At 35.0% G+C, this 27,899-nt stretch overlaps 2 protein-coding genes across 3 annotated transcripts; both read right to left on the bottom strand.

Moving 5' to 3' along the window:
- Nucleotides 1–10,543: 10,543 nt before the first annotated feature.
- On the bottom strand, nucleotides 10,544–12,117 carry LOC131045191 (G-type lectin S-receptor-like serine/threonine-protein kinase SD2-5). Its single transcript, XM_057978727.2, has 2 exons — nucleotides 11,896–12,117; nucleotides 10,544–11,695 (listed from the first exon to the last, which is right to left on the bottom strand). Exons 1-2 carry the CDS (start codon nucleotides 12,115–12,117, stop codon nucleotides 10,544–10,546), a joined length of 1,374 nt encoding a protein of 457 aa, XP_057834710.1.
- Nucleotides 12,118–22,378: 10,261 nt separating this feature from the next.
- LOC131045193 (G-type lectin S-receptor-like serine/threonine-protein kinase SD2-5) lies at nucleotides 22,379–27,327 on the bottom strand. Of its 2 annotated transcripts, XM_057978731.2 has the most exons (2): nucleotides 27,226–27,327; nucleotides 22,379–26,959 (listed from the first exon to the last, which is right to left on the bottom strand). In XM_057978731.2, exon 2 carries the CDS (start codon nucleotides 26,910–26,912, stop codon nucleotides 24,513–24,515), a length of 2,400 nt encoding a protein of 799 aa, XP_057834714.2. In that variant the 5' UTR covers nucleotides 26,913–26,959; nucleotides 27,226–27,327; the 3' UTR covers nucleotides 22,379–24,512. The 2 variants fall into 2 exon arrangements, with proteins under 2 accessions (XP_057834714.2, XP_057834713.2); XM_057978730.2 differs by lacking the exon at nucleotides 27,226–27,327 and having other exon boundaries at nucleotides 22,379–27,214.
- Nucleotides 27,328–27,899: the final 572 nt, after the last annotated feature.

Raw genomic sequence — 27,899 nt, 5'->3', positions numbered from 1 at the left:
AACACTAATGCATGGTCTTTTAGCAGCTTTAGTACGTCTGCAGGGATTATAGCCAAGTCCAAAGGCATAATTGTGAAAATTAGTCTCTAGAGGAACTCTTATCCCTTGTTCATTAGCACCACAACCTTTTCCATGATACCCATGCTTAGCGAAAATGCGAAAACCACGACCATAACGATTAGCCATTTCAGGAAGAGAAGGTGGTTTTTCATAAGACAAAGAATCAAACTCTGCATAATTATAGATGTGAGGAGAAGAAGTTTGAGAAGCGGCCACAAAATTATTACTAATAGATTCAGGTAAGGTTGATTGACTTTTAGCTTCTTCTTTCTTTTCAACTTTATGATTTTCAGCTTCTTCCTTCTTTCCAACTTTAATTTCTCTAGAAGGAACCTTATATTCACCTACAAAGGTAGGGTTAAAATCAAGAGATCCCCAATCATCTTCTGCGAGAACCTTCTCAGGATCAAAATCCTTTTTATGTGTAGTTTCAAGTCGAGAAGGATTTTCTTCAGGAGTTCCAGATTCATCCAAAGGATTTTGATCATCGGAAAGCGAAGAGTCATCGATAGGTTTCTTGTTTAAAGAGTCATCACTAGACGAGGATGGCTTAGAAGAATCTCCTTTGGAATTAGATGTTTGTAGACAAGCTTGAAAATTAGTATCACCCATCAAGGTATATGTCTTATTGTTATAAATGAATTTAACTTGTCTATGCAATGTAGAGGGGACAACTTGCATGCTGTGAATCCAAGGCCTCCCTAATAACAAGTTGTATGTTAAATTTCCCGGCATAACATGGATAGGAGTAGGCAAAGTAACAAGTCCCACTGTGAGAGGTAAGGTGATGATACCCAATGAAGTCTTAGCCACATTGTCAAAGCCACGAATGGAACGAGAGTCAGGCTCCATAAGAGAAGTATCCACATTCATCTTATGCAATAGATTGATGCTACACACATTAAGGCCAAAGCCATTATCTACTAGTGTTCGTCTTATAGCAGTGTCTTTCATGACAACCACAATCATCAAGGGATCATATTGTTGTTGGACTTCACTAGTAGGCAACTCATCTTGCGTAAACACAATTTGAGGTTTAGGATTCATCACAGAGTTAACAAAAGATGCTATATTACTAGATGTATTCGGTGGAGGAACATTCAAATCTTTCAAGGCATCTTGTAACATTCCATGATGAGCGGAAGAAGTTTGAATCAAATCCCAAAGGGATATTTTAGCAGGGGTAGCTTTGAGTTGTTCTATGAGATCATATTCCTTACCCATAACTTGCGAAATACGGGGAGCTTGAGGAAGAATTGGTTGAGGATTAGGAAGCGAAACTGGAATACCAGGAGGAGGATTAGGTTGCTTATTATTTCTGGTATGATAAGTATGGGCAACCACATGATAACTCTCTCTAGTTATTTGCTTAGCATAATTGTAAGGACTTATAGGTTTTCTTCCTTGCACAGTGATGATTGGTTTATTTGGGGTACGAAAGGAATCATGATCATACCTTCCTTGGATAGTAAGGAGAGGAGTTTTAGGAATTTGAAAGGTGGGAGAAGGATAAGCACCTTGGACTTCAAAGAGAGGCTTGTTATATCCATTCAAATTTATCATGTTAACCAATTTAGAGGTCTTGTTTTTGTTTATAGGTTTCGACAAAGCCACAAAGTCATCAAGAGCATCATCCAACAAAGCATGATCATATCAGTTAAAAGGTTTGTCTTTTGATTCAAAAGGAGTCATCTCCTCATAGAGGGGATTATTGAAAACAACCATGTTACTAGACTCAGGGGAAGAGTGGATAGGAATGTATCCTTGAGAGGAACCATTCGACTTATCTTTCTCGTCACACCTAAATGGCATAGTAACAAGGTTTATGAGTTTTTGGTAAAATGAAGGTTTGGCATCCTTAGGGTTTAAAAACTCATCTAAGGCTTCATCTAATTCATCTTGGCTATACTCATAATAATCATCAAAAGCATGAACATTTTGCAAATAAAAATCTGACATTTTGAAAAGATTGCATAAAATTTAATCACACAATGCAAAGAGACACACTCTTTTTTTTTTTTTAATGAAACGAAATGAAAACACACTAAATCTAGATCTAGGTCTAACAAATTCAATGCAAGAGGAAGCAATGATAGATTCACGTCGGGTTCACCAAAATGTGTAGGGGAAAAAAGCGAGACTAGGTTAATCATGCCCTAATCCTACCTTTTGACACACATTACGGAATACGAAAGAGCCTAGAGATATCGCACAATTGTCTACTTCTTTTGGTGAAAGAGAGAGCCACGGGATATCTATTAGGATTTCTATTCCCTTGTTGAAATTGTAAAATCAAGTAATGCAAGTTCAAACCCTAATCCCAAAATGCAAGTATGAACTAATAACAAGATTGCAGAATTGAGATTAAACAATGAATAGCTGTAAGTACAAGGACGAAATAAGAATGCAGATATGTACCGGAGTCAAAATCGGACTGAAAATGTTCGGGACGAGGGCGCGGGCACCACTGTCCTGAAAACTGCACCGAAAACCACTGTTCTGCACTCTGAAACACTGTCTGGAAATTGTCTGTACACTGTCTGTCTGGAGGACCAGGGCGCCCAGCGCCTCTGTCCCAGGGACCAGGGCGCCCAGCGCCCCTGTCCTGGCAGGACCAGGGCGCCCAGCGCCCCTATCCTAGTCTTCTGATCTGCAATTTCACACAGGGTTCTGTCTCAGCTTTCTCTCTCCGAATCTGTATCCCGTGGCATCGTCCGAATCTCGAAACCTGCAATAATATCTGAAAAGGGGGAGGGGCGGCTATATAGGGTTTTGCCTTAGTCAAACCCCCGCTTCGGTGATTTCCACCTCCACGAATAGCCAAGTTGTTTTGTAAAATGTATTGTGTGTGTGTAGACCTAGTGTGTGTGCAAGGTCCAAAATGCAAGAAAGCAAACTAGAGCAACCTAGAAAGTAAACCCTAATTGCTTGTAAATGATAATGTAAATGCTCTAAATCAAGATGCAATGTGATCTAAAGCATGAATAAATGATGTATCAAAGCTTATGCAAAGACATGAAAACAATACGAAATCATACCCAACCCTCAAGGGAGGAGTACAAGCCAATCTTCAGTCGGTAATCTCCTATTGTTCTTCAATGTCTTCCAAGCCCTAAGTGGATGAATGAATTTGATAGATGCTTGATAGAATGATGTTGAATGTTGTTGAAGTCCTCAAAGATCTGCTCTTTCACTGCATATGAAGTTCCTGGAAACAAAAATCCGATCCTTCCAAATGAAGAAAGAGAGTTCTTATGTATGAAACCCTAGGTCGTAAATTCGTATTTTGGCCGACCTAGAGATTGAATATCCCGCCAATTTCTTGGGGTTAAGCTTTATTTTATGATTGGATCGCGCTCCTAAAATTTCGGGAAAAATGTCCGGGACCATGTGCACGGGCGCCATGGTCCCGACAACTTTTCACCAAATTTTCAGGGCCGTCGGATATGATGATTTTAGAGAGAATCCCGAAGTTACAGGTGATTTCAAGATGTTTTGACCCCGAAACCAAGCCCCCAAGTTCGGAATAGGACTTAATTAGGGTTTTTGATTAAGTGATGTATTGGAGGAATAAAATGCGAAGGGCGCTCTTTAGTGAAAGGGCCCAACTTTATGATGTAGAGAATGATGAAATAGGAACCTTAGACCTAATTAATTTGATTAATTAAGTGCTTAAGGAGAAATGCAATGCAGAATGCAAAATGCACTAAGGCGGGTGCTAAACTAGGTGTGAAATTGTACCACCCTAGCGAGTGCGTACAATTTACGATGCTACAGAACCTAAACTCAATTGTGAAGGAGACTAAGAAAGAATTGATAGGCGCCCTCAACTAGCATCACGAACATCAACAGCCAAAAAGATCCCTCACCCCTTCTTTCCACCTCAATAGGAGAAAGGGCCACCTCAATAGGCCAATGAGGAAAGAAAACTAATGGTCCAAAAAGTCCACTCGTAGCCAACAAAAGTCGAACCACTTCCTCACACCTAGTCTCCACCTCAATAGGAGAAAGGGCCACCTCAATAGGACAATGCAGAGAGCAAACTGACTGCCCATGCAATCCTCTCCCAACCCAACACACAAGCAACCACTCCACCTCTATAGGAGGGCAACCCACTGCAAATAGAGAACTGAAAAATAGGGCAGAGCAGAAGAAACCCAAACCAAGGATGAGACAAGGAGACAATTGAGGGTTTTCTCACACCCATATTCGATGACTCCCACCAAAATAGCCGCATAGAACCAAGATCTGGCAAAGCCCTACACCAAGCACCCAAAAGCGATAGAAGGCGCCCAATGCCTGCCAAGGATAGAAAGGGAGAGCAAGAAGAGGGTGGGAGATGTGCAAAAGCCACAAGCATTGTCCTTATTAATAGAAATGACAACCCTTCCACTCCCAACTTGGGCCAAACCCACACCCACAACCATGCGAAACAGAACACCAACCACACGAGCACAAACTACAGACAAAGTTAACAACTCCCGCAACAAGCCAAGCCTCGTTGTCTCCATCGTCTTCAAAGTCGGCCTCCTCCTCCCCCGAGGAAAGCCTAGAGCCTCCACCACTTCCTCTCTTTCCTTCACTCATTTCAAACTCTTTTGATATTAGCAACAAAGTTTTGACCAAGTTATGGTGGTCAAACATACGAGTTTTTAAATTTTTAAAAGGTTGTAGTAACAAAATCATAATTAATTGTTTATTTTTTAAAAAATACAAAATTACATTTGTCACATCTAGACACGAGTCTTCTACTTATATCTAAAATCTTATAAAAAAATATATTAATTTGATTATGGTTCTAGGGTGGTCAGACATACACCTGCTTCTTACGCATTGTAATTTTAAATTTTCATCAAATAGATTTTTTTTTTCATAAAACAACTAGTAGCTTAGAAACTACATTCGATTTTCTACAAATTCTATTCTTACATAATTTCAAAATAATGTTTGTAACTTATTCAAATTTTTATGTCAAGTTGGCTAACTCTGTTTTTCTGATTTTCATTACCACTTAAGGGCCTGTTTGGCCCACCATGATCCTGCACATACCTATCTAGCCTTGTTATAGATGAGGCTCTTGGTTTATGTCATTGAGAGCAATGAGATGTATATGTTGTTTACCCTATGGTCTAGTTGCATGCTAGGAGAAGTGGGTTTCCAAGTGAGTGACTGGGGTTGTGAGGAGTAGATAGCTAGGTTACTCGGGGTCTAGACCACCAGGATAACTCAATGGAAGTTTTCCTTGTAATCAAGTGATAACTTAATACATTATTTCTAGGAGGGAAGGGTGGTAGTAATTCATCTTAATAAGATAAGAAATGGATATTGTGGCACCAATACCTTGCCCAGGGGTAATGATTTAGATCTGGGATAGGATTGGGTAGGCCTTGGTAATCTGGGTGGGCTAATCTCCCTTACTTCCTAAAGGTCGAGATGGATCCACATGAGTATCACATAATCTGAGATAAGAGCCCATGTTTGCCATTGTTGTTTTATTGTGATAGCATGCGATGACACTCTTTCCCTACATGTAGGTCCTAGCAACTTAAGCCTTGATTTGTGGAATACCTCTGGAGGTCTTATGTCTTATGTTATCTTGAGTTTTATATTTAGCCGTGTGATGTGTGGAGTAATATCCCTTGGTTGTTGTGTGTCAACCTAGATCTAGAGTGTGGTGTGGGATCTTGTGTCATCTCCTAACACAAGGGGTGGTTCCTTATGGTTCCACATGGTTGGGTGGTTTGATGCCTTCTTCCATTGGGATGTTCTCCGTTGGATACTTTTGTGTGTGGATTCATTATCTCTTTGGCTATGGATGGATTCTTGGAGCATATTATTGTACTGTAATTCATATGGCATTAATATTAGTAGGATTCATGAGTTAGTAGTATTTTTACATTGGAACTATGTTGTATGATGTAAGATGTGTACTCATATGTTTTGGAAATAATTTATTAGGTTGTGGTCATGATTCCTTGTATAGAAATATAATGTTGTAATCCTTGTTGAGTTTATATGGTATCTTGGTTATTGGGCATTTATAAAGAAAGGAATTGGAATCATGGTTAGTGTAATGATGTTATGGGTTAATCATATACTTAGCATTATGTTGATGTGCATTTTAGATAGTGATAAAGATGAATAGATATATTGTAGACATTTCTTGGTAAAGGAATAATGAATGGAATGATATTGGAAATTAGGAACATTTGGATTGGTGCTCTAAAATGAATTTAAGGGGAATAATGGTATTTGAAATATGTAGAATATGCGTAGGGAAATTGGCTATATTATGATATATAGATTAATGGATGTTCTCTTATAATGTTGATAGTAATGTTGAGAGTAAATGATGGTTAAAGTAATGACGTTAAGATACCCTAGATAATGTAATTGATCAGTTATGTGATGATGTTTATTTCTACTTGCATTTTGTAATCTTATGGTTATGTTTAAAGTGATTATATGCATATTGCTATATGGATATTATTGCATTGAGAAATCTAGTTGTTTATGTTGCATTAGATAAAGATGATTTTAACAATATAATTATTATCTCTATTGCATGATAGTTAGTTATATTTCTCTAGGGTATTTTGGCGGGCATTACAACTTACCTTTAAAAAAGGGAAGTGTACAATGCATGTCATGATGTTCTCTATATTTATATTATTAGTAAGATAAAATCAACTAAACCTACTAGTGGATCCCTTAAATATGTATAATTTTTTAACCTTTTCTCCTTATATTCATGTTTGTATGGCTCCAAATTTACTAGTGCATGGTAGGATATGATGATTTGTGTTGTAGGTTGAAACTTGACAAGTCCAAAAAGGACTATGTCCCGTAAACCTATGCAAAGATTCGTGTTATCTATCCTTGATATGTAGTAGGTTGTCATCCCAAGAGTATAAGTGGGCATAGTTATAGATGCGCAATACATTTTTAAGTTTGTGACTAACCACCTCTATCTAACTAGTTCTCCATGGTTGAAAGGTCATGGAGTGATCTAGTTAGGTACCCAATATCTCTCGCAAGGATTAGTAAAATGTATCGATGGACATTTTCAAACACAATTGATGTAGGTATCCCAAAATATAATTGAAGATGATTGAAGAAGGGACACATAATCTCATGTGATGCAATGGTTTTATTGCAAGAAAACACAATGCGTTGTTTTTAAAATCTATCTACTACAACAAATACAATATCCTTCTAATGTTTTGTTGTAGGGAACTTGTATGAATGAAATCCATCCAAGTAGATCCATAAGGCCTTTCAAGAAATACTTATGAAATATTCTTACATGAATAGATGTTGTTAAAAAGTATTTAGATTATTATGAAAAAGACCCTCTCCTTATTAATAGGAAAATAAATCATTCTTACTATTATATTTAAAAAATATAAGCTATTCTACTAAAATATATTTTAGTGCAATATAAAGCGTGAGAGAATTGTTGCAATATTTTGTGCACAGTATTTTGATTACTAGAAATTGAAATGACACCCCACCTCTCCTTCAAATGAATTTATTCTTTACAATATGTGAGAAAACCATTTTGTAGTGATATAACATTTCTCCGTTTACATTATATGATCATCAGTTATTACATCTTAAATTATATTTAATAAACATAAAAATAATTTAAATTATTATAATAAAAATTACTATTAAAAAGTTATATAAAAAATCTATGAAAATAGATGTGAACATTTATGAAAGTATGATGGAGATCTTATGATACTTCAGTAAATCTAATTGGTCTACTATTACCTTAGTAGGACTATCAATATACCCATTTAGTCTTTTTGGATCAGTCAGAGTACAATGGTCGATGTGAACCTTAATAAGTCTCTTCAACATTGTCTTGTAAATACCATCATTCGAGAATCTGTCATGCAGTTATTTGTAAAATTGTTTTGCGAACAGAGTGACTAATACTTTGTAAAACTTTTCTGTGTTTATAATTTAATATTAAAAATAAAACTCATTCGAGAATGGTATATGTGAATGATGAATTTTACTTTTTATTCAATTTTTTTTTCATTGAATTAAGAATCAGATTACAAAGATATAATAGCGATTTATCCAAATAAATGAAGAGAAATTATACAAAGTTCATAAGTCACAGAACTAGGAGCACAGGATAGAACACAGTTATGAGCATGGGCTGATAGCAACTGCCTGATTAGAGGCGGACTATGAAGGTGTAGTCAACATTCAAACATACTGGAATTAAGTTAGAGATGGTTGGATGTTGTTAGTATAGAAAAGCCTGTAGAGAAAATTAAGCAAATAAATAAAATCTTCTAGGTTCAGATAACACAGAAGTTGTAGTAGTATAGGAGAACTTAAATGAGTAGATAGACTACTAATTAGAGGCAACTGTTGACCCTGCTCATGCAAATGAAACATCGTTAAACATGTCTATTTAAACGTCCGACGCCTTGCCCACTATGGGCATTGCTGGTCGTCTGGTTGAATTGTCCTGTACACACAATATTCCCACTTTTAACAATTTAAATGCCTCCTCTGTTACACCCATTTCCTCATGGACCTTGGGATCCAGGGTGACCTAGTTCTGGGGTTTAGGGAACCTCCAGAATAGAACAAAGATGAGATTTTGGAGTTTGGGGTAAACTCAGAATTCTGGAACAAGGGTGACACAGAGGTCAAAATTCTAGGAGGAAAGAGATAACATTGGTTTTGGTGTTAAGGAGAAACAGGGACAGTGGGGTTAGATGGAAAGATGTTTAGAATTTTGTTTATTTTTTCTGTATTCCCTCTTGTATTGAAGAAAATTTCAATTCAGTACTATTTAGATATGTGACGTCCCCTGTTCTCTCCTACACTTCACAGGGGAACAACGACCAAAAAACATTTAGTTAAACCTCTAATTTTAGATGATCGGAAATTCACAAACCTTCCAGGGAAAGTCAATCAGCCAATTGCATTTTGAGAAAACAGAGAAAGGAAATCTTAGAAAGGACAACCGTATTTGAGAGCATACACAGATTTTCGCAGGAGACAAATGTTCCTAAGCTTAAAGCGGTAACAGAGCTTTGCAAAATTTTTTTCGACGCTGTTGAATGACAATTAATATGAAACATAAGCTCCCAATTTGTTGTATGAAATGCAATTAGAAGATTGATTTTCCCTTGCAGATTTGTGCAATTAGCATCCCCTTTTAGCATTTTACAAGACAAATTACATGACTTGTGCATGATTTTTTCGTTTTGAATCGATACTAATTAGGTCAGTTGCAACTATAATGTGTGGCACAAACTTACTTTTGATTCTGTTGTGATTGATGGCCATGCTCTATTCCAATACTCCAGTTTTACCACATGATGCAATGAACTTCGTAAATCAAATGTTGTTTGGCAAACTGCTGAATAAAAAGTGATGCAATTCTGATAGCAGGTAAGAACAACCCACAAAATGCATTTCACGGAAGGAAGCAAAAAAAATCTAGAAAAACAGCACCATTATCTAGAGAGCATGCACAGGTTTCCATGGGAATCATATGTTCCGAAGGTCTAGAAAATACTACTGCTTAGAAATAATTTGCTGCACACTATCCCAAGACAACTAATAGACTCAGGTTTATTGGTAAAGAAAAGCCTGTAGTGAAAACAAGAACATAACTAAATCATCTAGGTCCAGATAACACACAAGTTATAGGAGCATAGGACAGCTCAGATGAGAAGAGAGACTGCTGATCAGAAGCAACTGTTAACCCTTCTAAGGCCCATGGAACATCATCAAACGTATCTATTAAACCCTCCAACGCCTTCACCACAATAGACATCGCTGGTCGCCGAGTAAAATTGTCCTGTACACACCACATTCCCACTTTTAACAATTTTATTGCCGCCTCTTTTACGCCATTTTGCTCATTTTCATGTCCTGGATAGACCAGATCTATTGACCTCCCTTCCTCTGCCTTAACTCGTAACACTGAAAACAAGCCGTCCTTTGAAAGCTCTCTGCTTCGTTTTCCGCTGACAATTTCTATCACCATAACACCAAAGCTAAATATATCTGCCTTCTCTGTGAAATGCAAGTTCAGTAACTCTGGTGCCATATACCCTGGTGTCCCTCTCATCATGGTTATCACTTCGCTTTGCTCTCTGTTAACCAACTTTGCCAAACCAAAATCTGAGACCTTAGCATTGAAATTTTGATCCAGGAGAATGTTCTGAGGCTTGATGTCGAAGTGTATTATCTGTTCTTGACGATCTTCATGTAAATATGTCAATCCTCTTGCAATATTCAGAACTACTTTGTATCTAGTCTTCCAATCTAGATAATGTCGATGGGTATTTTTGGAAAAAATTCATTTGTCCAGAAACCCATTTGGTAGATACTCGTATACAAGCATTCGATGGGCCTTTTCTGCACAAAAGCCCTTCAGTCTTACCAAATTAAGATGATCAATTTTTCCTAGAGTTTCCACTTCTGCCCGGAATTCCCTTTCTTATTGTCCTGCCCCATCAAGGCGCTTCACTGCTATCTTTGAGCCGTCAGCCAAAACACCTTCGTAAACTGACCCGAACCCTCCTCTTCCTAACTTCATACTAAAGCCATTTGTTGCGTCTTGCAAATCTTGGAATGAGAACGACAATGGTAAGCGTCCTGGCCAATCTACATGATCATGCTCACCATCATCTTCATCCTTTTCTGTCTGCTGTCTGCTATTCTGAGACTTATTTATCCATGCCCACAATAAGATTAATAGAGCTAGCGCTCCGCCCACAGAAGCACAGATGATGACGACAACCAAGTATTTACTGCGCTTGGACCTTGACTGGATTTTAATATAAGCAGCGGAATTGTAAAACTCATGTACTGGACTATTAGTTTTCATAGAATAGATATTGGACTCTAGATAGCAATAACCAGTACAAAAATTGGCCTCATACCTGAAAAAAGCTGCTTTGCAAGAGCAGTCTTCAGGGCAAAGTCTTTTACATTCCTCAGATGAAATCAATCCTGGTCTGGAGGCATTTTCGAAAACATATGTAAAGTAGGAAACGTGCTCCAGTTCCAAAAAGTGATGATCTTTGCGCCTACTTTTATCTGAGCACACCAGAGGAACGCGAGGAACACATCCGAAATTGGGTTCTGTGACATCAATCGGTTTGAAAGCATTGCCATTTGTTGGACAGCTGCACTGACCATTTGTGCAAACACCATAGTCTCCGCATGGTCTTGGATAATCGCACTCAGCCACTGATCTCATAAAGGATGGCAGATAGTCAGGGGAAGATCTTCCCGTTGTTTGGAGGATGGAGCAAACCCTTAAATGTCCATCTGAATCTAACCTAAAGTAAAGGTAGGTTTTGGATACTGATAAATTGATTGACGGTGGTCCTCCTCCTTGAGAATATATATGGACGGACTGATTGTCGAACTGAATATAAGAGAACTCAACACCTGCACGTGTCTCGGGATATCTGAAATACATTTTAGCAGGTGCAGAGGCTGTAAACATAGCAAAACTATCATGAAGCAAGGTACAATAGAAACGACATTGGCTTGTATTCTTATGAGAAATGTTTGCTGTAATCTTCTGTCCTGCCTTTAATTTCTGCCCTCGCAGCAGGGTATCAGTTGGATAGTCAAAAGACTGCCAGATGATTCCATCAGAGGTGTTATAGAGAACAAGGTTCCCAGATTCTCGTATCACCATCCTTTGAAAAGCTGGGTGGATGTATTTGCAGACCACACGAAAGTGCCATCTGAGTTCCTTAATACAAGTTGTCCTATGGAGCTGAGTGTTAGGGTTGCATTTTCTTGCACCATCTGGTCTCGGTTAGAACTCCACACCATTTCCATATCAAACAGCCTACCATCAATGTCGTAAACAGCAAAGAAAGTTGCAAGTAGGTAGCCTGTGTCACAAGGACTGCCATAGCAGAGGAATCCACATCCAAACTGCAGATTCATATCATTATATGAGATATTACTGCTCAAAAGGATCGGTCTGACGAGTGCATCTTGTAAACTGACGGTGCCACAAAATCTAGAGACTGGATATTGTTCATCCATGTTCTGCCTCCATACGCAGTTGCGTAAGGAATAGCAAGGCTCCCTGCAAATAGTGAGGCTGAGTACGATATAAAAAAGAGTGTTAAAAGTAGCGAAATCAAAGGAGCGGAGGACGAAAAGTAGTCCCTTATCATTTTTCAAAACAGCAGTTACGTTCAAGAGAGAGATCACAGAAAAATTAAATGTTCAAATGAAAGACAGGTGTAAATTCTAGAGCTTTAATTCCAAGTGAGGATTCGCGTCTCACTGACTACCAATATGACCCGAATTCTGTGGCTTTTCAATGTCTTCGCCGACCATTATGAAAAGTATATACCTAGCCTTCGATAAAACAAATTTGCTTTAATTTCAGGTGACTGATAACTATCCTTGATGACACGCCAAACTATGTGATGATGTTATCTAAAAGTATTGAATGACCACCTTTGATGTACCATTCTTGTGGGGATTGCCTCACCCTTTTGGAGACGTAGTTAATGGTCATAAAAATCTATTTCCATTGCTAGATTCTTCATAAAAATCTTCCATAAAGATAAAACCCCATTATCAAATTAGAGACCCACTTGAAATGGTCATGAGGGCAACTACAAATTGAAGATTTATCTGCAGATTTTGCTTTCAATGAAATTAAACCCAAGATTCAACATTTAATGGAAGTGTAGAAATAGTGCTCCAAACACTACCCTTACACCACTTTTAAAAGTCACTTTTATCATATGAGACAACTTAAGGGTCGCATATATCTTATCTATGAGAGGCATAGTTTTCTTCATTAGAGACCTCACATATGGTATAAGAGAATAAATCTTTTACATTCTCTTCTTTTCTTTCCGTTTTCTCATTTTTTATTTCTAATGTTACAAGCATTTAGTAGAGTTTTCATAAATTAATTATGTAAACTTTATATAATCTATTTTAAAAATTAAAAAAATATGATATAAATAAAAAAAATAACTAAAATTTCAAGTGATAACAATAATAATAATTGAATTAGTGGGTTGGGGTAAATAGGAATTCACATAATCAAGATAATGAAATCAAGGATTATGATTTTGTGCCCCAATGATACTCAGGGATGTGGTTTTGGGATCTAGTATTGGGAAGACTGCTGAAGCGATATATCGTTCTCCCTTGTTTGGCTCCAAGGCTGAGGTGGATTCCACATGAGGCTAGCATGTGATGACACTCTTTCCTACATGTGTCCATTATCCTTATGCCTTGATTGTTAATTATGCCTCTAGGAGTTTATTGATTTATGATTAGCCTTGTGATGTGATTTGATTCATTGTTATGGTTGTTGAAGTTTATGGTTGGCATGATGAGTCCCTTGGTCAATAAGTGTCAGCCTAGATCTTGAGTATGAGTTAGAACCCCATTTCATCTCCTAGCACAGGGGGTGGTTCCTATTTGGTTCCAATGGTCAGGTGGTTTGGTGCCTTCTTCCATTGGGATGTTCTTATTGGATACTCTTGTGCATGGATGCGGATTCTTATCTCTTCAGCTTATGGATGGATATTGTAGCAGATGGATGCAATGATTTGTATAAAATATGTGTTGTGGATTTCATAAGTTAATTGTATATGTAGATGAGAGCTATGCCCCTATGACATATATGTAATGATAGCTAATGTATGGGACATGGCTATGAATTTTGTAAGGGAACACATGGATGTATTTGTTGTATCTTGAAAATTGATTCATTGATGGAAATAATGTGAATGGATCTATTGATGTGCATTTAGTGTTGTATGCATGTCTAATGTGATTAATGGTGTAGGATGTGATAGGTTGTGACCATTACTCTTATAATAAATATAGTGTAGTAATCCTTGTTGGCCCTATAATGTATCTTGGTTTATCAATATCTATGCTTTTAGGGATTAAGGCTCATGGATGAGTAATGAAGCTATTAGATTGGAAATATGTGTGTCTTATAAGGTCGATATGAAAATTATGCTTTAGACTTGTGTAGAATCTTCCATTATAAAAGAGAAAAGTTTATACTTTAGAATTGAAGATTGGATAAGTATGGATAATCAATGGTTAGAGATTATGTAATTAGTAATTCATGATCAAACGTAATAGGACTTGTGGAAGGCTAAGATCATGATGAGTTGTAATAGTTTATGATTGATGCAAATGGATATTCATTATGTATGTAATTCTAGATTGGAAAAGAATTGAACGATTTAGTAATGTGATTGGATTTTCTTGTGTGTGCCTATGAATAGAAGTGGAAAAGCTAAATGATTCATGTATGTATATAAGTGAAAGTTCTAATAGAAATGATGTTGTTCCTTAATGTTGGTTATCTTAGGAATATGATTATGAATGAATAGCTTGTAGGTTGTGTGGTTACTCCTAAAGGAAATGAACTAGATTGCATTAGCTGATGTTTAGTTGGAAAAAAGGTGATATTGTTATGATAGATGGTTTGCAAAAAAGAAAAATAGGAACATATGACTTGGTACTTTAAAATGATCTTAGGAGATTTATGGGGTTATGCAAATATGTATTTAATATCTCATAATTGTCATGACGGGAAGAAAGTAATCGAGTAGATTTTAAATGAAATGGATGTTAATGGTTTCATGATATGGATGTGTTTATGCGTTGTTGTTAGTAAGTAGTGACATTAAAGTACCCTAGGGGAAATAGTGAATAGATATATGTATGTCTTGAGATGATAATGGTTATGATGTCAATTCCACTTGCATTATATGTTGTTATGGTATGGTTATGTTCCTAACGTTCTATGCATTTATGTGAAGCTAATTGATGTTTTAAAATTTTTTTATCTCTATTTGTTAGTTATATTAGTTATTTTCTCTAGGGTATTTTGGTGGGCATTACACACACATTTTAGGCCCTTTCTTTAGTGTGCCTCATTTCACTTCAATTTTATATAGGAATTTCCCTATTTTGACTTTAATGATTATAAGTATATTCTATTTATTTTAATTCTATTTAGGCCCTTTCCTATTTCAAATTTAAATTAGCTTTTTGACACATTGTAAATATGAAGTTCTAGGTTGAGCTACACATCGTGCTTTTCAACCTCCACATGATTAGTTTATGTTTTGTAAGATGTATCTCAATACATATCTCGATTTCCTCCTATTTCTTTACCATTGGCCCAAGGGCCAAACTTTTCTTAAGTTGGACTTTTTTTCTAGAAAATGGATTGCACAAGTGCAACCATTGAATTTGGTAGTAATACAGGCAATGATAAATAAAGAGAAATCTCAGAAGAAGCCCAAAATTCTTTGAGCCATCAAGGCAAAACAAAATAAGGATATGATTATTGAAAAAATAACTTCTATTGTAGGTAAAGATGTTAGAGAAATGAATACTAAAGATTACCAAATGATCTAAGTCAATTTGGGTAAACAAAAAGGGAAGAATAGGTGGCCTATCTAGATTCTACTATTGAAAATTTGAAGTTGAGAATTAATAGAGATGAAGAAACTAAAAAATATTTCAAAGAACAACTAAAACAATTGAGAAATTTTGTAAAGATTTTATAGCTCCAGTGACATTTGCACCTTGTAATTCTACAAATAACCCAATTTTGATATCTAAGAGTGAGGTTGATAACTTGTGGGTCATGACATAGAAGAATCAAATATTAGATAGTTGGATAGATACAATGACAAATGGATTTATGAACAAATGGAGTTGGGTTGTAAATATACTTAGCAAACTACTCATTTATATCAAATCATGATTCAGTTTTTGAATCTAATAATTACATGATTATTATTATCTACATTATACGATTAATATTATTATCCAAAATATTCTTAAGTCTTTTAATTTATTCAATGATTATTCTATTTCATTTTTGAATGATTTAATGGTTATTATATTTTATTTAAATTGTTTGCTATATTTTATTTTTAATTAATCAATCATAAAATATATAGTTAATAATTTAATTCAAATGTTAATATTAAAATCATTATATTTATATATTATTATAACAATAATTATGTTGAATATAATTATGAGTTATAATATAATATATTTTAATTATGTTTATTTGTTTTTAATAATAATATAAATATTAATATCAATACTAATATAACATGAATAGATTTATATCTACTTAAAGTTACTCTATTTTCAAGAATTATCTTACTTAACTAGAAAAGTTATTTTTATTTTCTATAATTAATTTATTACATAATAATTATTTTATTTTAATTTAGAATTATCTTAGTATTTAATTTACTTCACATTGTTTACTTTTTTTAACTTGAAGTTACATTAAAAATTATTTTATTTTTCTCATTGTCAAACTTTAATTTTACTTTGTTTTTCAAAAAGTATTTGGACAAAAGAACAAAACAAAAATATTTTATATTATTTATATTATACTATAATATAACAATATAAATAAATAATATAATATTCATATTGTATAATATATTATATAATATTAATATCTAATATATTATATTTATATCTATAATAGATTATATATTTATATATTTTTGTAAAAATAAAAAATATACATTCACAATCATTTATAATATATTAAATAAATTAAAACACTTTAAAAAAAATTACAGCTTATGAATATAAAATAAAATATAAGAACAAAAAGATTTAAAAACAAATACTTTTCACTTTTCTGTTTGCTCCGTTTGTTCTGTGTGCGCTCGTATCTTGGAAAGTCAATCACAGCAGCAAGTGGGTGATGTATGCATGTATGGATTTTTGGTATGGGTATGCTATTTTATGCGAGAATAGTTGCTTCTTTTGTAAAATTGTTTTGAGAACAGAGTAATTAATATTTGGTTATACTTTTCTGTGCTTATAATTTAAAATTAAAAAATAAAAACTCATTGAAAAATGGTATATGTTAATGATAATATTTTTTTTAATTCAATTATTTTTATTAGATTAAGAATCAGATTACAAAGATATAGCAGGGATAGCAGCAACTTCAGCAAAACAGTTGTAACAAACAGTCTGTCAGCTATAACAAGAGCGTTACAACAGAATTATCACTAGCTTACATATATTTGATTTTTAATCAAATATATATATATATAATACGTGGAGAGATATCCTTATCGAGGCGCCTATTAGAGTTTAGGTTTAATCAAATATATGTAAGCTAGTAGTAGTCACGACGCAACATGAGAAACAATAAAAAAAATCAAAATAGAACTATATAATATTATATTATTAATGTTTGTTGCAATTATATGTAATATTATTATTGCAATTATTATTATTATTATTTTATATTTGTTTGTTCTAAAATAAATTATATTACAATATTATTATATTATTACGTAGAGATATATGAAATTTTAAATATCTATTTAGAGTATTTTATATAATATATATGTGTTGCAAGATCAAAGCAAATACTAAAATCTAAGATATATTAAACTTTATTTAATGATAATATAAATCTTTATTTAATTACGAGTATTATGGTTATGGTTAGCATTAGGGTTAAGGTTAGTGTTATGGTTAGGGTTAAGGTTTACATCATGGTTCGGGTTAGATTTATGATTAGGGTTAGGGTTATGATAATGTTTAGGGTTTATATCATGGTTAGGGTTAGCATCAACGTTCTAGGGTTTGGTTTTGGTTTAGGATTATGGTTAGCATTAAGGTTTAGGATTACAATTAGGATCATGGTTAGGGTTAGGGTTATGGTTACGGTTTAATATTAGGGTTAAATTTATGGTTAGGGTTAGGGTTTAGTGTCAGGGTTACAATTATAATTGAGGGTATGGTTAGGATTAGGATTCAGTTTATGGTTATGTTTTGGATTAGGGTTAAGGTTAGTATTATGGTCAGGGTTAAGGTTTATATCATGGTCAGGGTTAGGAATATGATAACAATTAGGGTGTATATCATGGTTAGGGTTACCATCAAGTTTTGGTTTTCGTATAGGATCATTGTTAGAGTTAGGGTTAGTATTGGGGTTAGTCTTAGTGATTATAATTAGGGTAAAGTTTAAAGATTATAATTAAAATTAGGATTAGGGTTAGAGTTAGGTCTAGAATAATAATTAGGATTAGGGTTAGGGTTAGGGTTAGGGTTAAGATTGCATAGAAAGATAGTCTATGATGATAGCTATGAGAGTTAGGGTTTGGGTCAGGATTAGGGTTGTTAGGGTCTAGATTAGAGGGAGTTATAGTATTATAGATAAAATAATAGTTATAATTGGTTTTAGTTAATGATTATAGTTATTATTGTAGGATAATGCTTGGGGTAAGGGTTCAGGTTCAAGTTCAATTAGAATCAGTATTAGGGTTAGGGATAAGGTTTAATTAGGATTAGGGTTAGCATTACAACTAAATTAAGGTTACAGTTCGTGTTATGACTCAAGAAGGGTTAGGATTCAAGGATAAAGCATGTTGTTAGGGTTATGGTTAGGATTAGGTTTTAGGGTTAAGACTAAGTATTATTGTTAGGGTTAGGGTTTAGGGTTATAGTTAGGTTAGGGTTAGGGTTTAGTGTTATGGTTAGGGTTAGGGTTAGAATTAGGGTTAGGGTTATAATTATAATTAGCATTAGCGTTAAAGAATATAATTATTGATTATAATTAAAATTAGAGTTAGGGTTAGGGTTAGAATTAGGGTGAGGGTTAGAATTAGGGTTAGGGTTAGGCTTATAATTATAATTAGTGTAAGGGTTATAATTAGGGTTAGGTTTAGGGTTAGTATTGGGGTTAGTCTTAGTGATTATAATTAGGGTAAGGTTTAAAGATTATAAATAGTGATTATAATTTAAATTAGGGTTAGGGTTAGAATTAAAATTAGGGTTAGGGTTAGGGTTAGGGTTAGGCTTAAGATTGCAATGAAAGATAGTATTTGATGATAGCTATAAGAGTTAGGGTTTGGGTTAGGATTAGGGTTGTTAGGGTTAGGGTTAGATATAAAGTTAGGTTTAGGGTCATTATAGGGTTAGGGTCTGGATTAGAGGGTGTAATAGTATTATAGATAAAATAATAATTGTAATTGGTTTTAGTAATGATTAGAGTTATTATTGTAGGATAATGCTTGGGGTAAAGGTTCAGGTTCAATTAGAATCAGTATTAGGGTTAGGGATAGGGTTTAATTAGGATTAAGGTTAGCATTACAACTAAATTAATAGAGATTTGTTTGAAGGTTAGCATTAGAATTCAATTAGGGTTATGGGTTATGTTAGCATAAAGATTGAGGATAACGTCAAGCATAGGTTGGATTTACAATCGAGGTTACTTGAGGGTTATGGCTAACGTTCAAAATAGGGTTTAAATGGTGATTACGGTTAAGGTTAATTTTAGGGTTAGGATTATGGTTAGGGTTAAGGTTTACTGTTAAGGAACTTAAGTTTATGGTTAGGGTTTAGTGTCAGGGTTACAATTATGTTTAGGGTTTACATCAAAGTTAGGGTTAAAATTAGGGTTATGGTTCAATTACATTAAGGTTAGGGTTAAATTGGTATTAATGTTCTATTAGGATTAGGGTTTGAGCTAGGCTAAGGTTAGGAATAGATTATGATAAAATCTTAATTTGAATTAGGGTTACATATAGGGCAGGATTGTTGTCAAGGTTAGGGTTTAGGATTATGGTTAGGTTAGAGTTAGGATTAGGGTTGGGGTTAGGGTTAGGGTTTAGGATTATGGTTAGGTTAGAGTTAGGATTAGGGTTGGGGTTAGGATTATGATTAGGGTTATGGTTAAGTTTATTGTTTACATCATGTTTGGCATTAAGGTTAGGTTTAGGATGATGGTTAGGCTTAGGCTTAGGGTCATAGTTAGGATTATGGTTAGGGTTAGGGTTTACATCAAGCTAGGGTCAAGGTTAAGATTAGGGTTTGGGTCAAGGTTAGGGTTAGGATTCGGGCTAGGGTCATTATTAATATCATGGTTTGAGTTAGGTTTAGGCTTAGGGTTAGGGTGAGGATTATGGTTAATGTTAGGGTTTAAGATTAAGGATAGGGTTAGGGTAATGGTTTGAGTTAGGGTTTAGGGTTAGGATTAGGATTATGGATAGGATTTACTCTTAGGATTAATGATATGTTTTGGGTTTTGGTTAGGGTTAGGGTTTGGGAATGGGTTTGGGTTAGGGTTAGGGTTTGGGTTTGGGTTTGGGTTAGGGTTAGGGTTATGGTTAGGGTTAGGTTTTAGGGTTAAGACTAAGTATTATTGTTAGGGTTAAGGTTTAGGGTTATGGTTAAGATTGTAACTTTAGTTTTAGGGTTTAAATATAGCTCAAGTTATAGCTTAATTAGAATTATGATTCAAGCATATTTAGGGTTATGGTTACATTTACTTAGGGTTATGGTTAGGCTAGAATTAGGGTTACTATTGTGCTATAATGCTTGGTTTCATTTATATATAGATTAGGAGAATAATAATTATGATTAAGGTTATGGTTAGGGTTTGAGAAGGGTTAGGGATAGAATTATGATTAGGGTTAGGGTTTGGATCATCATTAGGATTAGAATTAGATTCAAGGTTTGGGATAGGGATAGAACCTTGGTATTAAAGATAGAACCCCAAGTTTAGTGAGTCACATATTTGTAAATTTACAATGTGTTTTAATTAATTTGAAATGGATATAATAATTTAAGAAAATATAAAACCAAAAATAAATTAAAAATTTTAATAAATCTATTAAAACAAATTTTCATTTTTAAACCCAAAAACATGAAATTTTACAAACTAGTATATACTATAATTTATATAAATTTTATGAAATATTCAAAATAAGTTACATGTGCATATCCATGACTAAGATGGTGGTAATTGAATAGATTGAGCTCAAACCTTGTAAGCAATTGGTAAGTTCTTATCAATCAAACTTTTCACAAAAATAAACTTAAAGTCCTAAAATCATGAAAGAATCTTAATCAACCTTTCTATCTATCCTTGCTACTACACAAGTGGTAAAATTTATAAGTATTGTATAATTCATTTGGATTTCTTATGAGAGAAAATTTTGAATGCATTGTAAAAATATTAATTGACATTGATTTTCTATTGTTAATCTATATGAGATAGACATATTTATCGTCAAGAAAATTGACCACCAATAAAATGTCCAACTTTACAAATATATTCAAATTAGCAAATTGTATTCATAGATTCAATTGAAACCATTATTAATATGATTTACAATTAATTTATATTAAATATATGAAATAAAATCTTGATAGTATAAAATAGATAATAATCTACTTAAAACACCATCATTGAATATGCTTCAATGAATATGTAGAAACATCAAACTTCTTGAAGTTGATTCATTCTCAAAGCTCTGGTGTTGGGATGGCTTGTCTAGTACCTAAACTGTTCAAAGAAAGGGAACAGTCAGATCCCTGAAAAAACAGTCAAAAATTGGTAATAGTTCAAATAATTATAATTATGATATGCTATCTGATTGCAAAGACACTCAATAAACACATTTTTTTACTACTATATAAAGGAATACCAAAATATAATGTGTATCCATACATTTGAATCAATAGAGACTTGGATTCAATATCGACTTATTTGTATTACTTATAATGGATTCACACCTGATAGAGACCATGGATGCCCTTCTTGGAGGTTGCAAGAGTACCTCCTTTATCTTTTGTCCAGCGAATGCTTCCATATACTGGTTCAATTACTTTTAAATTGTGTACTGTATAGTTTTCTCCGCCGAATACAAATCCGTCGCTATCTATATGTTATGCATTCTCTACCATTTATTTTCTGTATATTATGCTGTTTAAATAAAGGGAAAAGACATTAATATGCTGCACAGTGAAAGGAAAAACAATACTAATAATCATAACAATAATCCTAATAGAGCACAATCTGTCGCTATCTATATGTTATGCATTCTCTAACCTTTATTTTCTCTGTATCATGCTGTTATAATAAAGGGAAAAGAGTGAAAGGAAACACAATACTAAAAGCAATAAATAAAATTTAAAAATACAAAAACAAAAAACAAAAACAATACTAATAATATATTTCAAAGTTCACTATATTCATCCAAAAAAATCACATTGGTCCCACATAACAATAATCCTAACAGAGCACCACAGTATCACTGCAGAATTCTTTTCCAAATTTTCCCACTATAGAATTAAATCCATAACAATTAAGGCACAAATAAAAATTTCAATGGTTTTCTAAATCCTGCCCTACAAAAAATTATTTCTGTAAAACAAATTATATGAATACAAACATGCCTGATATGCCAGCAAAAGCATGTGGCCACATGCCTGATATGCCAGCAAAAGCATGTGGCCTGAGAAGAGGTGGCTTCCTAAGTGCGTCTTCATGTGGCCTGAGACTATAATGTTCAACACAGTCTTCTCCACCTTCTTGATTTGAATCTGTATTTGGATCTACTCTTGTGCATTTTGCAACAAATAAGTGCCAGAATATGGAGACTGCGATGCTTTTCACAATTGAAATGGATTTTGCTCAGAAAAAGAGGAAATGGGATGTGCATAATATAAGCTTTGTGAATAGCTTAACATTTGAATAGATTCAAATTCTATGTGACAGTAAGGAACGATGTTGTAACTGCCTGAATACAAAACAATTCGCATTCCATAAGATGTCAGTTACTTTGGTTTCTTTTTCAGTTTTCTTTAGTGTATACACGAATGCCTTCACTCCCCCCTGCTGCAGCTGTAGGAATGCCTCTCGGCGTTAAGAGAAACATAACAAGAGCTGTACATTAGTAATAGAAAGAGGACAAATCGTTAAGAAGAAAAAGAACAAAATAAATGAAGAGAAGTTATCCAAAGTCACAGTTCTAGGAGCACAGGATAGCACACTGTTATGAGCATGGGCTGATAGCAACTGCCTGACTAGAGGTAATCTGTAATCATTTAAACATACTCAAATAAATCTGTTTTATTTGATGATAGCAATTACCTGATTATAGGCAGACTATGAAGGTCTATTCAACATTCAAACATACTGGAATTAAGATAGAGATGATCGGATGTTGTTAGTATAGAAAAGCCTGTAGAGAAAAATAAGCAAATAAACAAAATCTTTTAGGTTCAGATAACACAGAAGTTGTAGCAGCAAAGGAGAGTTCAAATGAGAAGATAGACTACTAATTAGAGGCAACTGTTGACCCTGCTCATGCAAATGAAACATCGTTAAACATGTCAGTTTAAACCTCCTACGCCTTGCCCACTATGGGCATTGCTGGTCGCCTCGTTGAATTGTCCTGTACAAACCATATTCCCACGTTTTACAATTTAACTGCCTGCTCTGTTACACCGGATTGCTCATGGACCGTGGGATCCAGGATCACCTAGTTCTTCTGGGGTTTATGGAAACTCCAGAATAGAACAAAGTTGAGATTTTGGAGTTTGGGGTAAACTCAAAACTCTAGAACAGGGATGACACAGAGGTCAAAACTCTAGGACGAAAGGGATAACATTGGTTTTGGTGTTATGGAGAAACAAGGGCCGTGGGGTTAGATAGAAAGATGTTTAGAATTCTGCAGGCATGTGATGTTCTTTTCTTTTTTTTATTGAAGAAAATATAAACTCAGTACTCTTTAGATATGTGACGTCCTCTGTTTTCTCTTAGATATGTGATGTCCTCTGTTTTCTCTTAGATGTGTGACGTCCTCTGTTTTCTCTGCACTTGACAGGGGAACGCCAACAAAAACATTTAGTTAAACCTTCACAAACCTTCCAGGGAAAATCAATCAGCCAATTACATTTTGATAAAACAGAGAAGGGAAATCTTAGAAAGGACAACAATATTTGAGAGCATACACAGATTTTCATAGGAAACAAATGTTCCTAAGCTTAAAACGGTAACAGAGCTTTGAAATGTTTTTTTCCACGCTGTCGAATGACAATTAATATGAAACATAAGCCCCCAATTTGTTTTATGAAATGCAATTAGTAGATTGATTTTCCCTTGCAGATTTGTGCAATTAGCATCCCTTTTAGCATATTACAAGACAAATTACATGTGCAAGATTTTTTCATTTTGAATCGATACTAATTAGGTCAGTTGCAACTATAATGTGTGGCACAAATTTACTTTTGATTGTGTTGTGATCGATGTCCATGCTCTATTCCAATACTCCAGTTTTACCACATAATGCAATGAACCTTGTAAATCAAATGTTGTTTGGCAAACTGCTGAATAAAAAGTGATGCAATTCTGATAGCAGGTAAGAATAACCCACAAAATGCATTTCACGTAAGGAAGCAAAGAAAATCTAGAAAAACAGCACCATTATCTAGAGAGCATGCACAGGTTTCCATGGGAATCATATGTTCCGAAGGTCTTGAAAATACTAATGCTTAGAAATAATTTGCTGCACACTATCCCAAGACAACTAATAGACTCAGGTTTATTGGTAAGAAAAACCTGTAGTGAAAACAAGAAAATAACTAAATCATCTAGGTCCAGATAACACACAAGTTATAGGAGCATAGGACAGCTCAGATGAGAAGAGAGACTGCTGATCAGAAGCAACTGTTAACCCTGCCAAGGCCCATGGAACATCATCAAACGTGTCTATTAAACCCTCCAACGCCTTCACCACAATAGACATCGCTGGTCGCCGAGTAAAATTGTCCTGTACACACCACATTCCCACTTTTAACAATTTTATTGCCTCCTCTTTTACGCCATTTTGCTCATTTTCATGTCCTGGATAGACCAAATCTATTAAGCTCCCTTCCTCTGCCTTAACTCGTAACAGTGAAAACAAGCCATCCTTTGAAAGCTCTCTGCTTCGTTTTCCACTGACAATTTCTATCACCATAACACCAAAGCTAAATATATCTGCCTTCTCTGTGAAATGCAAGTTCAGTAACTCCGGTGCCATATACCCTGGTGTCCCTCTCATCATGGTTATCACTTCGCTTTGCTCTCTGTTAACCAACTTTGCCAAACCAAAATCTGAGACCTTAGCATTGAAATTTTGATCCAGGAGAATGTTCTGAGGCTTGATGTCGAAGTGTATTATCTGTTCTCGACAATCTTCATGTAAATATGTCAATCCTCTTGCAATATTCAGAACTACTTTGTATTTAGTCTTCCAATCCAGATAATGTCGATGGGTATTTTTGGAAAAAATCCATTTATCCAGAGACCCATTTGGTAGATACTCGTATACAAGCATTCGATGGGCCTTTTCTGCACAAAAGCCCTTCAGTCTTACCAAATTAAGATGATCAATTTTTCCTAGAGTTTCAACTTCTGCCCGGAATTCCCTTTCTCCTTGTCCTGCCCCATCAAGGCGCTTCACTGCTATCTTTGAACCGTCAGCCAAAACACCTTCGTAAACTGACCCGAATCCTCCTTTTCCTAAGTTAATACTAAAGCCATTTGTAGCATCTTGCAATTCTTGGAATGAGAACCGCAACGGTAATCCTGCCGGCCAATCTACATGATCATGCTCACCATCATTTTCATCCTTTTCTGTCTGCTGTCTGCCAGTTTGAGACTTATTTATCCATGCCCACAATAAGATTAATAGAGCTAGCGCTCCGCCCACAGAAGCACAAATGATGACGACAACCAAGTATTTACTGCGCTTGGACGTTGACTGAATTTTAATATAAGCAGTGGAATTGTAAAACTCATCTACTGGACTGTTAGTTTTCATAGAATAGATATTGGACTCTAGATAGCAATAACCAGTAGAAAAATTGGCCTTATACCTGAAAAAAGCTGCTTTGCAAGAGCAGTCTTCAAGGCAAAGTTTTTTACATTCCTCAGATGACATCAATCCTGGTCTGGAGGCATTTTCGAAAACATATGTAAAGTAGGAAACGTGCTCCAGTTCCAAAAAGTGATGATCTTTGCGCCCACTTTTATCTGAGCATACCAGAGGAACGCGAGGAACACATCCGAAATTGGGTTCTGTGACATCAATCGGTTTGAAAGCATTGCCATTTGTTGGACAGCTGCACTGACCATTTGTGCAAACACCATAGTCTCCGCATGGTCTTGGATAATCGCACTCAGCCACTGATCTCATAAAGGATGGCAGATAGTCAGGGGAAGATCTTCCCGTTGTTTGGAGGATGGAGCAAACCCTTAAATGTCCATCTGAATCTAACCTAAAGTAAAGGTAGGTTTTGGATACTGATAAATTGATTGACTGTGGTCCTCCTCCTTGAGAATATATATGGACGGACTGATTGTCGAACTGAATATAAGAGAACTCAACACCTGCACGTGGCTCGGGATATCTGAAATACATTTTAGCAGGTGCAGAGGCTGTAAACATAGCAAAGCTATCATGAAGCAAGGTACAATAGAAACGACCTTGGCTTGTATTCTTATGAGAAATGTTTGCTGTAATCTTCTTTCCTGCCTTTAACTTCTGCCCTCGCAGCAGGGTATCAGTTGGATAGTCAAAAGACTGCCAGATGATTCCACCAGAGGTGTTATAGAGAACGAGGTTCCCAGATTCTCGTATCACCATCTTTTGAAAAGCTTGGGTGGATGTATTTGCAGACCACACGAAAGTGCCATCTGAGTTCCTTAATACAAGTTCTCCTGTGGAGGTGAGTGTTAGAGTTGCGTTTTCTTGCACCATCTGGTCTCTGTTAGAACTCCACACCATTTCCATATCAAACAGCTCACCATCAATGTTGTAGACAACGAAGAAAGTTGCAAATAGGTAGCCTGTGTCACAAGGACTGCCATAGCAGAAGAATCCACATCCAAACTGCAGATTCATATCATTATATGAGATATTCCTACTCAGAAGGATCGGTCTGACGAGTGCATCTTTGTAAAGTGACGGTGTCAGAAAATCTAGAGACTGAATATTGTTCATCCATGTTCTGCCTCTATACGCAGTTGCGGAAGGAATAGCAAGGCCCCCTGCAAATAGTGAGGCCGAGCACGATATAAAGAAGAGTGTTAAAAGTAGCGAAATCAAAGGAGCAGAGGACGAAAAAGAGCCCATTATCATTTTTCAAAAAGGCAGTTAGAGAGATCACAGAAAAATAAAATGTTCAAATGATAAACAAGTATTTAATTCCATGTTAGGATTAGCCATAAAACTCTGTCTATGCAGCACCCATATTGTCCCATTGACTGTGTTTGAAAAAAACCAGGGATATTGAAGTCAAAGTCTCAGTGATTACCTTAGCCTAACAAAATCAGACCCGAATTCGGTGGCTTTACAATGTCTTCGCCGACCAGTATGAAAAGTATATAGTCTTCAATAAAACAAATTTGCTTTGATTTCACTGCACTAAAGTAAAGTACATGCGGAATAATAACTATCCTTGATGACACGCCAAACTATGTGACGATGTTATCTAAAAGTATTGAATGACCACCTTTGATGTACCATTCTTGTGGGTCTTGTGGGGATTGCCTCACCCATTTGGTGTGGTAGTCAATAGTCATAAAAATCTATTTCCATTGCTAGATTCTTCATAAAAATCTTCCATAAGGATAATACCCCATCATCAAACTAGAGACCCGCTTCAAATGATCATGAGGGCAACTACAAATTCCAAGAATCCTTGGAATTTTACTTTTGACAAACTTGGCCAGATGTTCGAATATTATGAACAACCAATATTCTATTTGAATAATCTATGATTAATGGTACTGCTCAACAACTATTATAAATTACTTATCTAAAAATTTGAAGAGTATAATATCAAGGTTTCTTTCAATTAAGTCTTGTTAAAGTAGTACATATTGTTGAGCAGTAAAATTCAGTATTACTTTTTATCAATCATCCATCTCTATAAGATAGTTCAAATTTTTTAAATATAAAATTATATCATTATACAAAGAACTGTCC

Source organism: Cryptomeria japonica, unplaced genomic scaffold (genome assembly GCF_030272615.1).
Source record: "Cryptomeria japonica unplaced genomic scaffold, Sugi_1.0 HiC_scaffold_599, whole genome shotgun sequence".
NCBI classification, from domain to species: domain Eukaryota; kingdom Viridiplantae; phylum Streptophyta; class Pinopsida; order Cupressales; family Cupressaceae; genus Cryptomeria; species Cryptomeria japonica.
Note: the sequence above shows the minus strand (reverse complement) of the source record. Positions and strands in the feature narration are given on the sequence as shown.